This window comes from Monodelphis domestica, chromosome 3, assembly GCF_027887165.1.
Source record: "Monodelphis domestica isolate mMonDom1 chromosome 3, mMonDom1.pri, whole genome shotgun sequence".
NCBI classification, from domain to species: Eukaryota; Metazoa; Chordata; class Mammalia; order Didelphimorphia; family Didelphidae; genus Monodelphis; species Monodelphis domestica.
Genome location: NC_077229.1, coordinates 48,495,177 through 48,510,595, shown reverse-complemented (window position 1 = coordinate 48,510,595; position 15,419 = coordinate 48,495,177). Strand labels below are relative to the sequence as shown.

General features: G+C 39.2%; 1 protein-coding gene across 1 annotated transcript in view; it reads left to right on the top strand.

The window, feature by feature from the left end:
• The window catches only part of CCDC92 (coiled-coil domain containing 92), a 140,256-nt gene that overhangs the window by 48,143 nt on the left and 76,694 nt on the right, over nt 1-15,419 (top strand). The window contains exon 3 of the mRNA XM_007489934.3: nt 11,496-11,628. Coding sequence (XP_007489996.1) covers nt 11,577-11,628 — 52 coding nt within the window. The 5' untranslated portion in view covers nt 11,496-11,576. The remainder of the gene's footprint in view (nt 1-11,495; nt 11,629-15,419) is intronic.

Genomic DNA, 15,419 nt, shown 5'->3' with positions numbered 1-15,419 from the left:
TATTGAAACTTTCAAAATCAATGATCACAAATTTCATTTGAGTATTTCAGTATCCCTGCCACCTAGCTCAGGTCCTTAAATAAATGTATTTTGTGGGGGGTTTTAACCCTCATCTTCCATCTTAGAACAAATACTGTGTTCCAAGGCAGGAGAATGGTAAGGGAATTAGAGTTAAGTGACTTGCCCAAGGTCACACAGCTAGGAAGTGTCTGAGGTCATATTTGAACCCAGGATCTCCTGTCTCTAGGCCTGGCTCTCTATCTATGGAGCCACCTTTCTGCCCCTTAAATAAATGTTAGACAGATGACTCTAAAATCTTCTCCATCTCTAGAGCTAGAAGTCCACAGATTCCTAATAAAGGTATCTGCTGCTCAAATCCCCAGTGTTTTCTGAAAACAAAACCGCCATATCCTGCCTGCTTTAGGAGGCAAGAAGAGAAAAGCTATTCCTGTTTAAAAGAAGTTTGCAAACAAACATGCTTAAACTCAGTATGGCTTACCTTAGGATAATTGTTCATAAGACCAAGATCTAAAAAAGACTTTAGAGAGTGTGTCAGTGCAACCTCCCGCCACCATTGCACAGATGAGTAAACTGAGGGGGGTAATGGGACTTATCCAAGGTCACATGGGGAGTAAATGTAGCAGAACCAGGATTTGAACCTCCACCTTCTTACTACAGCTCCAGCATTCTTCTCACAGTACCACATTGCCCCTTCCACCAGACTCCTCTTTCTACTTCTTTGACCTAAACTTTCCAAGGTCTCTTGTGCCAACTCTCTCTGAAGACTACAACAAAGAACTTTCTCATCTATTCCAAATGCCTGTCACTCCTTGAAAGTGGACAGGTTTCTCACAGTGAGCTTTCTATGGAGAGAGGGTGGGGAGGGGTGAGGAGAGAAACAAAGAGAGGGAGGAGAGAGAGAAAAGGAGAAACAAAAAGAAAGAAGGAAAGAAGGAAAAGAAAAGAAAGAAGGAAAAAGAGAGAGAAAAGAAAGAGAGAAAGGAAAGAGAGAAGGAAGGAAGGAAGGAAGGAACGAAGGAACGAAGGAACGAAGGAACGAAGGAGCGAAGGAAGGAACGAAGGAAGGAAGGAAGGAACGGAAGGAAGGAACGGAAGGAAGGAAGGAAGGAAGGAAGGAAGGAAGGAAGGAAGGAAGGAAGGAAGGAAGGAAGGAAGGAAGGAGAAAAGAAAGAAAGAAAGGAAGAAATGAAGAAAAAGAAGGAAAGAAAGAGAAAGTCATTAACTTTCTCTAGATGTGAACCACAAATTATTGCATTCTAATGTCTTGATTTAAGGCAACCATCTGGATCAAAGATGAGCTGGGGGGAGGCCTCTCCTTGGAGAAGCAGGACAGCTTTCCATATCCCAGAAGGCCCTCAGAGACAGACCCAGACTTCCTCCAGGCAAGGTCATGCTGCCAAGATTCCTATCGGATGCCCAAGAGGAAAAAATTAACAGGAAAAAAAACACAAAGAAGTGAGCCCCCAGAAAACCACTGGTGAATCCAGAGAATGACTGGGTAAATAGTGTCTTTTCCTACATTTTTCTGAGGTCTCCAAGAACTCATTTTTGGATTTTCTTGTATTAGTGAAGACTTCCTTTTAAGAGAAAAAAAATCAAATAAAGTTCAATTCAGTTGGACCCTTTAATGAATATGCTTGACTTGAAACCCCACCTGTTAAGGGTTAGAATTGTTTGCCCAAGTAAAGAAGAGCAAGAAAATTGCATTTGGGGAAACTAAGGCACAGGAAGAAAGGGTCAGATTTAAGGAAAGGCCCATTTCCCCTGATCTGTCTAATTATCTCTCCTTCTTAGAATTACCTTGTATTGATGTGTGTTTGATTCTTGTATCCTCTAGTAGAATACAAATTTCTTGAGGGCAGGGACTATTTTTCGTTGTATCCTCAGTGCCTCACAATAAGGCATGGCACATAGTAGGAAGTTAATTTTTTAGGATTCAAAGTGAATTAAATTTGGAAACTCACTTCTTGCCTCTCCATTCTGACTTTCTAAGACAAGTATTTTTATCCTGGTTGATCAGCTAGTCATCTAAACTAGGGCTTCCCACTTTTGCCTGTAAGACCCTCTGGATCTGTCAGTCTAAACCAAAGCCCCAACCAGTATGACTAGTCCTACTAGTCAGCCAGAAGACACCAGTAGTTCAGAGCACAAGTACTTAACAAATTAGCATCATTTTTAAAACTTTTTGAAAGTAGTAATTAAACACTCCTCCTCCCAGTAAACCTGGGACACATTCTACTGCAAATTCATGTACTATTGATGGAGAGGGCAGACATTAGAACACATGTGTGAAGGAGGGGCATAAATGTGGCCAAGACTCAGATGCAGAAGGACATATACATAAGGAATGTGTGTGTAGACAAAAGAATGGTTGGCAGAATTTAAGAATAAGAAAATCTAGGAGGCTTTTGTGTGGATCTCAGGTCCTTTGTTCTGAATTCCAACCTTTTCCAAACACATGAGGCCAACAATAAAACTTCCAGGCTCTGGGCTGTCCTAGACAACTCCAATATTCTAGACAGAAACAAATATTATAGAAATGTGAGAAAAGATAAGGCAGCCAGCTGTTGTGCAGCTCCCAAATCAGGAGGAGCTAAATCCAACCTCAGGCACTTATAATTGTGTGACCTTGTGCAGGTCACTTAACCTTTGTTTGCCTCAGTTTCCTCAACTACTAAATGGGGTTAATAGCAACCATTTATATTCTTTATGTCTTTATATTCTGCCAGCTTATGTGACAGGAAGAGAAAAGCTGGCAGAATATGCCAGTTTAGGATCATTGCTCTTAAGACAGAGAACTAGAAGGGACCTTAGAGGATTGTTGTGAAGATCATGAGACAACATTTATAAAATGTTTTAGCACATAGTTGACCCTTAATAAATGCATACTTCCTTCCTTCCTCAGTTTCCCTTCCTATTGCAAAAGCTAAAATTAAATATCAATAATAATATTATATTTTAAGAGATTTATTAATGATCATTAGAAATCAAGGAATAAAGAAGATACAAAATAAAGACCCCTAAATTTACCCCTTACACTGTAAAATGCCTGAAGTAGACCAGATGATCTAGAACGTCTCTTCCAGCTCTAAGTCCTATGATCTTAGTAAAGTCTATTCATACATCCAACTGAATCCTTGCACATGAAGGAAGAGGAACAGAGTCAAGTTCAAGGCCAAGTGCCCTTGGGCTCAGTGAAGCTGTTATTGCTCTCATCCACCCTGGGAAAGTAGGAGCAGTGGAAGTTCCCAGCCAGGCTCCGCTCAAAAACAAGCCCCACAGCCTGGGCGGGGGAACTGGATTTAGAAGACAGCCTAGGTTTCCTTCTGTCTTACCCAGAGTGTCCACTTCCTCAGTGGAAGGCCCAAGGTTAAAATGGAAGGAGAACTGGACCTCAGGTAACCCAGAAAAGCGGAATTAAGATCCTACCTCTTGTGCTTGCTTTCTGCCTAATACTGGGCAAGTGACTTCTCTATGAGCCTTCCAACCCTTTTCTGTAAAATACCGAGTTGGGGAACAGCTAAGTGGCATAGTGGATAGAGCGCCAGGTCTAAAGTCAAGAAGACCTAGGTTCGAATCTGATCTCAGACACACTTCCTTAGCTGTGTGACCCTGGGCAAGTTGCTTAACCCCAATTGACTAACCCTGACCCTCTTGATGAAAGAAAGAAAGAGAAAGAAAGAAAGAAAGGAAGAAAGGAAGAAAGGAAGAGAAAGGAAGAGAAAGGAAGAGAAAGGAAGAAAGGAAGAGAAAGGAAGAAAGGAAGAAAGGAAGAAAGAAAGAAAGAAAGGAAAAAGAAAGAAAGAAAGAAAGAAAGAGAAAGAAAGAAAGAAAGAAAGAAAGAAAGAAAGAAAGAAAGAAAGAAAGAAAGAAAGAAAGAAAGAAAGAAAGAAAGAAAGAAAGAAAGAAAGAAAGAAAGAAAGAAAGAAAGAAAGAAAGAAAGAAAGAAAGAAAGAAAGAAAGAAAGAAAGAAAGAAAGAAAGAAAGAAAGGGAAAAAAGCCAAAAAAGAGTTGGGTAGTTAAGTGGTGCAGTGGATAGTGAGCTGGGCCTGAAATCAGGAAGATTCATTCCCCTTCCTGAGTTCAAATCCAGCCTCAGACACATGCTAACTATGTGCCCCTGGGCAAATCACTTCACTGCTTGCCTCAGTTTCCTAATCTGTCAAATAAGCTAGAGAAAAAAATGGTAAACTACTCCAGTATTTCTGCCAAATAGGGGCACAAAGTATCAGATACAATAGAAAGAAAAAAAAAACATGAATCAACATTTTGTCAGGCATTACACTAGGCAAGGGAGACACAAAGAGTAAAACGAAACAGCCCTTACCCTAGGGGAGCTCCCCATTGCTTCTTGGGATTTCTGGCTCTCTTCCAGACTCAACTAGAATCCTATCTCCTACTTGAACCCTATTCTACACTCCCCATCAGCACACATACACAGTTGTTAGTGTTACACGCACACACACACACACACACATTCACTTTCTACTTTCTTTGTCTATATCCTATATTGGATGCTTGAGTACTGACCTTAGAGTCAAGATGTCCTGGGTTCAAAATCTGCTTCTAATATATCCTGGCCAGGTGAGTTTGGGCACTTCTCAGTGTTCTAGACGTGTGGTGTCACACACAAATAATAATACATCAGCATCCCTGTATACAATACCTATTGTATTGTCTTAGAAAATCACATCTTTGCATCATCTCTGTTGTACTGTATTTCTCTGCATTTTGTTAAATATTTCCCAATTCCACTTTAATCGGTGTTGCCAGCCAGAGCCAGGGTTTGAAGAGGGTCGAGGGAGTCTCCTCTCCTGGGAGTTCCCTCTCTCCTAGGTCCAGGCTCTACTTTGGTCCCACGGTTTTTACTTGTCTATGTATCTGTCTTCCCAATTAGAGCAGACACTTCTTAAGCACAGGCTTTTTTGTATTCCCTGTACATCAAAACCCAATAAAAGTGCCTTGATGATGCCGAGGGACCAGCAAGTGAACCCAGCTAATGGGCACCATGTGTCAGTGGCACAGGACTGTGAGCTGGCCCAGCCAATTCATTCTCTCCCTCCCCGGGTTTTCAAATTCCCCTTTTTCTGAGCAATAGGACCAACTCTCCCCGTCCAGTCTCTCCCAGGATAAGAGGCAGAGGCTGGCCCTGAGGATCAAAGGGATGAAAAGTCATGGGAAAGCACAGAAGGCCCAGGAATAACAGAAAAAGCCTGAGCCACAAAGCCTGGGCAAATCCTGGAAAGGAGAGTGGAAATTTGGCCCTGTTGACATGTGAACTTTTGAAACAAAAAAGACAGAGAAGCCCGGATCTTAAAAGAAAGATGAGGCTGAGGGGTGGGGAACACCAGGGAAAGAAAGCTTTGCTCTGGGGCAGCTGGCGACCAGGACCCACTGGCAACTGGAACAGATGAAAGTCTGTGCTCAACAAGGCTGCACATTCCCACAGTTGCTCACGCAAAGGAAGGGGGAATCTGTTGCCAGTGGGAAATAAAGAGACAAAAGAAGCCTTCTTCTCTGCCTGCTGATGCCCTTATAGGGGCCCAGCAGGTCCAAAAACCATTTCTGCTACAGAAACACATCAATATAAACTTTTGGTGTTTACTCAGCCCCCCCCCCAAAACCCTCAACTTGGGTGATGGGGGTTGGGGGAGCCAATAACAACAACAACGATAACAATAAACAGCTTTGTTTGTATAACACTTTACATTTTGCCCAGTCCTTTCTACATATTAACTCATAGAGCAGCAAGGTGGATGGTATATTGGACTTAGAATCAAGAAGAGGACAGGAATAGGGACCAGAGCTGTGATTTAATATAGGAGACTCTTTCTATTACTCCAAGTCAACATTTTATCAACTTACCGAGTTACCTAGAACTTTGAGAGATCAAGTGACTTGTCCAGAGTCACACAAATGGGGTATGTCAGAAATAGAACTTTAACTCTAGATAGATAGATAGATAGATAGATAGATAGATAGATAGATAGATGGATGGATAGATGGATGGATGGATGGATGGATGGATGGATGGATGGATAGACAGATAGATATACATGATGATATAGATATATAGATAGATATAGCTGATGATATAGATATAGACATAGATATAGATATAGATGAAATAGATGTAGACATAGATGACACAGAGAGAGAGAGAGAGAGAGAGAGAGAGAGATAGGAAGAGCCAGGCCAAGAGACAGGAGACCCTAGGTTCAAATCTGGCCATATAGACATATATATAAAATACATACATACTTAGCTAGACTAATTTATTCAAAAAAGATCTGAAAGTTTTAGTGGGCTAGAAGTATGATATGAGTCAACAGGATGATATAGCAGCCAAGAAAGCAAATGTAGTCTTCAGCTTCATTAAAAGGCATAATGTCTGGGGATGGCTACCAAGGAGGTAACAGCTCTGCTGGACCCTGGAAAGAACAAACCTGGAATATTGTGTTCAGTTCCAGGAACATTTTAGGAATAACACTGAAAAGCTAGAGCCTCCAGAGAAGAATAAACCAATACAATAAAGAGTAATGAAATCATGTCATAAAAAACAATGAAGTAGGTATTTCTGTCTTGGAATCGATACTAACTATTGGTTCCAAGGCAGAAGAGCAGTAAGGGCTAGGCAATGGGGGTTAAGTGACTTGCCCAAGATCACATAGCTAGGAAATATCTGAGACCAGATTTGAACCCAGGACCTCCCCTCTCTTAACCTGGTTCTCAATCCACTGAGCCACCTTGCTGCCCTTGGTCAAGAGACTCTTAGTACTAAAAATAGGAAGAAGGCACAGGGGGTGATAGCACTGGGTCAGAAGTCAGGAAGACCTGATTCAAATCTAACTCTCACTAGTCACATAACTTCTGTCTGCCTCTACTATAAAAGGAACCTTAGGGGTTAGTCCTACTCCATTTTATAGATTAGGAAACTGAGGTATAGGGAAGTGGAGTGATGTCCCATGGTCATATAGTAAGAAGCTGACTTGGGATTTGAATCCATATCTGCTGATTCCAAATTCAGAGTTCTTTCTAATAACACACACTGCCTCTCAAGTAGCCCTGCTCTAATAGTCTTGGGTATTCCTCCCCTAAGCTACACCTAGAACATCTAAAAGCTTCTCACTGGACTTGGTGTAAAAACAGCACCCTTCAATTTGGAACTATACTCAAAGGGCGCTAAAAGACTGTCTGCCCTTTGATCCAGCCATAGCACTGCTGGGTTTGTACCCCAAAGAGATAATAAGGAAAAAGACTTGTACAAGAATATTCATAGCTGCGCTCTTTGTGGTGGCCAAAAATTGGAAAATGAGGGGATGTCCTCCAATTGGGGAATGGCTGAACAAATTGTGGTATATGTTGGTGATGGAATACTATCGTGCTATAAGGAATGACGAACTGGAAGAATTTCATGTGAACTGGAACAACCTCCAGGAACTGATGCAGAGTGAGAGGAACAGAAACAGGAGAACATTGTACACAGAAACTGATACACTGTGGCACAATCAAATGTAATAGACTTCTCCTTTAGTGGCAATGCAGTGATCCTGAACAATTTGGAGGGATTTACGAGAAAGAACACAATTCACATCCAGAGGAAAAACTGTGGGAGTAGAAACACAGAAGAAAAACAACTGCTTGATCACATGAGTGGCGGGGGATATGATTAGGGATGTAGGTTCTAAATGATCATCCTAGTGCAAACAACAACATGGAAATAGTTTCTGACCAAGGACACATGTAATACCCAGTGAAATTGTGCATTGACTACAGGAAGGGCAGGGGGAGGGAGGAAAAGAATATGATTCTTGTAACCAAGGAATAATGTTCTAAATTGACTAAATAAAATTTTCCAAAAAAATGTTAATTTCAGAAAACTTTAAAAAATAAAATAAAATAAAAACAGTGCCCTTCTCTTTAACCATTCTAGCAGGGATCATATCTGAGCTGGTGCTTTCCCTTGGTTGCTTAGCTTGATTAGTCCAGTCTGTATTTTGTGTGTACCTAGCTCTTTACATGTTGTCTCTACCACACCATAAGTTCTTTGAGGGCAAGGACTGTCTTTTTGCCTTCTTCACGTCCCTGGTGCTTAGCACTATGCCTGGCATATAGTATTTTTAATAAATAAATATTATTTAATAGTATTTCTTAATATTATTAATTAATAATTGATAATTTATTGTATATTAATATAATTTATTGATTATTTATTGATTACATTTATTAACTTAACAAATGCTTGCTGACTTTAACTGCCCTTTCCCTTCCCTGACCAAGAGAACATAGCTTATTGCTAGTTCCCGGAAGAGAAGGATAAAGAGATAAATTAAAGCATGTCAAACACTGCCCTCCAACTACTGGCTTTCAGCATCTTAAACACTGAGTCATTTTTGACAGGAACTTGGGCCTCCTTCTGGCTCATGCATTCCCAGAAAGATGAATCTACTTGTGTTTTATTTGGAAATTGGAGGCTACTACTTATCCAGAGGTTTGACTCACCTCTCCATTCAAGCCTTCTGCCATCTTGGCATAAAGAATCCAGAGACCAGAAGTGCTTATAACCCTTCACCCACTAAGCCTCAACTCACAAATCTGCTGAATCCAAATTCAGAGTTCTTTCCATTAAAACACATTCATTCCCTTTTCTTGGTGTCTGGGTTCTCTAAGAGCCAAAACCTATCTGCAATTCTATACATTTCTCCTTTTGTATAGTGTGGTACAGGAATGGCTAGGTGCCATAGTGGATACAGCACCAGGCTTAGAGTCAGGCAGTCCTGAGTTCAAATGTGACCTTAGACACTTACTAGCTGTGTGTCCTTGGACAAGTCTTTAACCCTGTTCACTTCAGTTTCCTCATCTGTAAAAATGAGCTAGAGAAGGAAATGGCAAATCACTCCATTATCTTTGCTAAGAAAACCCAAAATGGGACCGGGAAGAACTGGACACAACTACTGAACAACAATAACATGGTGCCATCTACAACTTAACAAGCATACTATCTATCCCTTTATTCAAGTCACTGTGGGGAAGAAATGCTAAGTCAACAAAGGGCCAAGCAGAGTCAGTAGAGTATAGTGGGACGCCGCCCCTATGGGTTCCACTAACAAGAATAAGAACAAAGTGACATCATCAAGCCGCCTTCCTTCTTGATGCTGCCTCTAAAGGACATGCTGGCCCATCCTGTGATCAAGTCAGGATAGGGAAGTATCATGGCAGCTTTATCCTGTGCCTCTCTTCCCCGCTACCTGCTCTAGTTGCTACTGATTGTTCCTGCAGTGAACTATCTAAGTTAGGGAGCAGGAGCCTCACTGTGACAGTTTACCATTCAATTTTTTAAAAATAGTTTTTATAAATGCACTTTTAAATATAATTATATACATGTAAAACATATTCATAAGTATATAAATATGTTTTAAAATGTAAGTATATAAAATATATTCATAAGTGTATACTACATATTAAAATATAATAAACCTATACAATATATTCATAAGTATATAAATGTATTTAAAATATAAGTATATAAATGTTTTAAAATATGAGTATATAAAATATATGTATAAGTATATAAATAGGTTTTAAAATATGAGTATGTAAGACATATCCATAAATGTATATATTTAAATATAAGTATTTAAAATATATTCATAGATATATAACTATATTTTAAAGTATAAGTATATAAATATATAGATTTATAAATATATAGTATATATAAATATATACGTATATAAATATATGGATATATCAATATATTTTAAAAGATAATTATACATATATAAAATATATTTATAAATGCATTAGTACATCTTGATATATATTTATAAGCATGTAAATATATTTTATATAGTTTTTATTGGGGTCAGAGGATCTGGCTTCTAATTCTGCTTATGATGCTTTATTCTCTGGGGAATGGCTTTTAATTTCCACTGGACTCAGCTTCATCTTCTCTAAAATGAGAGGGTTGGACTAAATGTGCCTTGAGATCCCTTCCAGTCTACCCTCTATGATCCCTGGTACACTCCAATAGAGACTTCCTTTTAAGCCTTATTCTTATTAAATTAAGTCTTATTAGGCTCTATCCATTGTTGACTGATAGACAAAGATACATGGATTTGAAACCGGTTGAATGATCCAATCCAAAGAGGAGTGACTGGCATATAGTAGGTATTCAATAAATGTTTGATTGATTAATCATTTCAGCACAACTTAGGGCTGGGAAGAAATAAGCATGCATAATGCTCTATCTGTTGCACTGACTGGTAGACCCAGAGTCAGGAAGGCTTGAGTTCAAATCCAACTTTAAATACTAGCACTATGACCCTGAGAAAATCACTACACCTCTGTGTACCTCAATTTCCTCAACTGGAAACTGGAGATAATGATAACACCTATCTTGCAGGATTGTCATGAGGATCAAATGATATAGTTGTAAAATACACTTATCACATTGCCTGGTACATAGTAGGTTCTATATTCATGCTTATTCCCTCCTCTAAGTTAACATCAAATGAATCAAGTATTTAGTAAGCACCTACTCTGTGCCAATCATTATTCTTTGGGTTCTATCATTCAAGCAGGCCTAAATCCACTTATCTATATCAATCAATCAACAAGTTTTTTATTTCTTTTTAAATACTTACTTTCTGTCTTAGTAACAACTCTAACACAAGGTAAGATCTAGGCAAACAGCGTCAAGTGACTCACCCAGGGTCACATAGCTAGGAGACCTCAGAGTCCTCCTGACTCTGGGTCTGGCACTCTATCCACTGTGCCACCTGGTGCCCCTCAACAAGCTTTTGTTAAACTCTGACACATAGGGATGGGGGGGCGGGACCCAGTCTCTGCTATCAAGGACCTTACATTCTACTAGGGAAAACAACATGTCTATCACGTGCCATCTGGTCTAACTGGATGATTTTGGCCACAAGAACAACTTGGTCAAATACTTTGCTCAAATCTGGGAAAGCATACCGGGGTATGCTGGCACCAGTTCATACTTGGTCATAAAAGCAGATTATTAAATTTTCAGTATGAACATTTACACATCAGAAATCAGCAAATGCTACAAACCAGAACTTCATTTACTGTTTCGTTTTGTGAATTTTCTAATATTGTTTTGTTTTGTGAATAAGAAGTGATGGAGAAAATGTTAATAATAGAGATTAAACTCAAAGTGTATTCTGCCTACTTTTTTTAAAAGAGAGCTGCTTATTAAGTATTTCACAGTCCACCCCTGGAAAATAATTTCCATAGCATTTCTTCTGTTCTATCCTAACTCAAAATAGCTCTACTGCCAGGCTCCAAGGTAGATGGTCATAAGAATTTTTTCCTTTCCTTTCATGTCTGATTTTCCATGGGGGATGTGAAATTCCCACTGAGAAAGTGGGATTCATCCACAACAGTGAATCTGATTGGCTTTTTTCCAAGTCAGTAATTTAATCAGCCACGTTTTCTTGTTAATTCCACAGGGAAACCAAAGCCTAAAGCATCTTGGTAATCTATTTTGTTGGTTCCAGTTTGGGCTGTGATCAAAAGTTGGTGGTTAAACAATGGAGAAACCCGGTTCCTGGAAAAATGGACACAGTGGAAGCGTATGCAAAGGTCTGTTTCAAACACATCATTCACAGACAGTCAACCAATGAATATAATTCCTTCCTATTCCACCTTACCTGCTACTACTTTCCTCCCCACTCCCAAAAAAATTGCCTTGCAATTCTTTTATATGTATTTTGTGTATAAAATGTAACCCTGGCTCAAAGGTCAACCCCTCCATATGGCAATCCTTTAAATGATGAAAACAGATATCCTATCTGCACTCCTTTGAGTCTTATCCAGGTTAAGAGTGCCCAGGGCATCCAATTGATAAGACACTGAGGAATAAAAACACATCCCAACACAACAGAAGACAAAAACAATACAAATCTGACTAGAACAGGTCATGGAAGACAATATATGGGGAAATGAATGACGGAATTCGAAATGGTATAAATTGAAATTAGATACCAAGTATCTAAAATTCACATATTTAAAAGTAATTTAGTTTTTTAATACATAAAGTTCATTGTCTTTATTTTCTTTTTCTTTAAATTAACACTAATGAGTAAATATGGAAGAACCAACAACAAAAAAAAGTAGTAGATTTCCTATGAAGGATTTGCAGGAAAACAGGTACAAGAATCATCAAGGGGCAGTTGAGTGGTACAATAGTTAGAGCACCCAGCCTGGAGTCAGGAAGATGAGTCTTCCTGAATTCAAATCCTGCTAGCTGTCCCTGGGCAAGTCACCTGTTTGCCTCAGTTTCCTCATCTGTAAAACAAACTGAAGAAGGAAATGGCCAAGGCATTTCAGTATCTTTGCCAAGAAAATCTCAAATGAGGTCACAGAGAGTTAGGCATGACTGAAAAACAAATGGAAAAGAATCACACAGCCATGGGTAGGTGGGTGGCTCAGTGGATAGAGAGCCAGGCCTAGAGATGGAAGATCCTGGGTTCAAATCTGACCTCAGACACTGTCTATCTATGTGGCCCTGGGAAAGTCACTTAACCCCTACTGACTAGCCCTTAGGGCTCTTCTGCCTTGGAACCCAAAGTTAGTATCAATTCTAGGTTAGAAGGTAAAGGTAAAAACCAAAACAAGAATCCCACAGGCTAAGGAGATATGGTCAACATCAGTGATAGGAGTAACCATGCCAATGAAATCACAGATCTCATCAAAGCACCAAAACAAAGAATTCGTTTTATTTTTATATTCAGAGGAATCTGCTTTAATTTCATTTTGTCAGTATGGATGCTGGCCAAGCATTATATCAACACATTATTGGAATGGAAATCTCTTGGAGATATAGTAAGCATCCTGAATTCTTTCTAACATGTGATAAATCTCCAGTTCTCAGAGATGTATTGTTTTTGACTCCTATCACTAAGAACTCCAACTGTCAAGTTGATTCCTCCTGCCGGGAGATAATGTAGTCTCCAGCCAAAGAGAACTCTCAGGTTAAATGATGCTAAAACTTTGATTGTGATCATTTCCTTCCCTCTCTATACCAGAAGCCAATGGCTAACTTCTTCCATGGTTTTCCCTTTTCATTCTTTCAAAAAGCCCTCACTCCCTTGACAAACCATCCTCTAGGTGAGGACATTTTCCTTCCAAAGGGAAAGGCTCTTCGATTCTGTTCCAGCATTCACCCAGGAATCCACCAAAGCTTCCACGAATTTAGCATCCTAAGTAAGGGAGGATTTCTTTTCTCTTTTTGACCTTTGGAGACTGAATCTAGCAGTCTGTCCTGTTCCTGCCTTGATTTCCTGATTCTTAAATACAACTAAATTGACTTCAGTCCCACTTCTGGCCTTAGAACTCTTAATCCAGCTAAGAAACATCGCTGTCTCTTTTCAGAGATCTCTAGTGAAGATAAATTCAGGCTCCATTGGTGGCTGAGGTATTTCAGTGTCTTGCAATACTATAGATAGGAAGTTTCTCCAAATTTCTATTCTCAAGTCCTCATATGGACCGTGGGCAAGTCATTCATTTTTCTGAGTCTTAGTGTCTTCAGCAGTAAAATGGGGGGAGTGGAGGAAATACGGATGGTACTCACCTCAAGAGATTATTGTGATCAGTGAAGACAATGCCTAGCATTTACGGAGCACTTTAAGGTTTATGAAGAACTTTTATTTGGTTCCCACACAGCAATCTTGTGAGGTAAGTACTATGATTATACACGTCTTCTAGATGAAAGAACTGAGATAGACAGTGCCTATTTTTTAAAGGATTTTAATCTATTATTTATTTATTTTAAAGATTCTTTTCATTTTTTTTCACTTTAAACATTATTTTATTTGGTCATTTCCAAACATTATTCATTGGAAACAAAGATAATTTTCTTTTCCTCCCCCCGACCCCCTTCCCACCACCTCTCCCATAGCCGATGCACGATTCCACTGGGTATCACATGTGTTCTTGGTTCGAACCCATTTCCATGTTGTTGGTATTTTCTTTTCATTTTAAATGTTGAGTTTCGAATTCTTTCTCTCCCTCCCACCCCTTCCCACATTCATTGTGAAGATGAGCAATATGATATCAATTTTATGTGTAAAGTCATGTATAACGTATTTCCATATTAGCCATATTTCCAAGAAAAAGAAAGAAAATGACAAAATTATGCTTTAATTTATACTCAGGGCAGCTGGGTAACTCAGTAGATTGAGAGACAGGAGGTCCTGGGTTCAAATCTGGCTCTCAGATACTTCTCAGATGTGTGACCCTGGATAAGTCACTTGACCCCCATTGCCTAGCCCTTACCACTCTTCAGCTTTGGAACCAATACACAGTATTGATTTCAAGACAGAGGTAAGGGTTTTTAAAAAATTATACTCAGAGTTCTTCAGTTCTCTCTCTGGGGGTGGATAACATTTTTCACTGTGGAATTTGGAATTGCTTTGGATCATTGTACTTTTCCCAGCAGATCATCATTATATTATCACTGTTGTTGTATACAATGATCTGGCTCTTCTCACTTCACTTTGCATCAGTTCACAAAGGTCTTCCCAGATTTTTCTGAAACCACCCTTCCTCATTTCTTACAGTATAGTAGCACTTCATCACAATCACCTGCCTCAATCTGTTCCATCATTCCCCCACTGAAGAACATCCCCTTGATCTCCAATTCTCTGCCACCACAAAACAAGTGATTAGAAATATTTTTGTGCATCTAGGTTCCTTTCCTTTTTCTTTGATCTCTTTGACTTTCAGATCTAGAAGTAGTTAATAATATTCCTGGGTCAAAGAGCAGGCACATTTTTATAGTGCTTTCAGGGTAGTTCCAAATTATTCTCCCAAATGGTTGGCCCAGTTTATACCCCACCAACAATTCATTAGTGTACCCACCCTCATTCCCTCCAGCATTTGTCATTTCTAATGTGTGAGGCAGTACCTCCTAGCTGTTTGAATTTGCCTTTTACTAATTGATAGTAATTTAAAGCATTTTTTCATATGAATATAGTTAGCTTTGCTTTCTTCTGAAAACTTCCTACTCATATCCTTTGACCAATATGTCCCCAACTGATGAGTGGCTCTGGTTTTTATAAATCTAATCCATTTTTATACTCAATATATATTAGAGAAATGAGACCTTTATCTGAGAAACTTGCTGTAATTTTTTTTATATTAATTCACTTATTGTGGTATCTTTTAGCAAAATGTAGTTGTCCTGATTGATGAATGTTGCCCATTCCACTGAACTTCTGAAGTCTTTTGTTTCATCACATAAATAATTTCCAGGTCTCTTGTTTTATAATAAATGGATATCTAGTGTCTGAAATCCAATTACTCTGCACCAATATGAACATTTCCAAATTTTAAAATGTATAAATGGGTGGGGGCAGCTGGGTAGCTCAGTG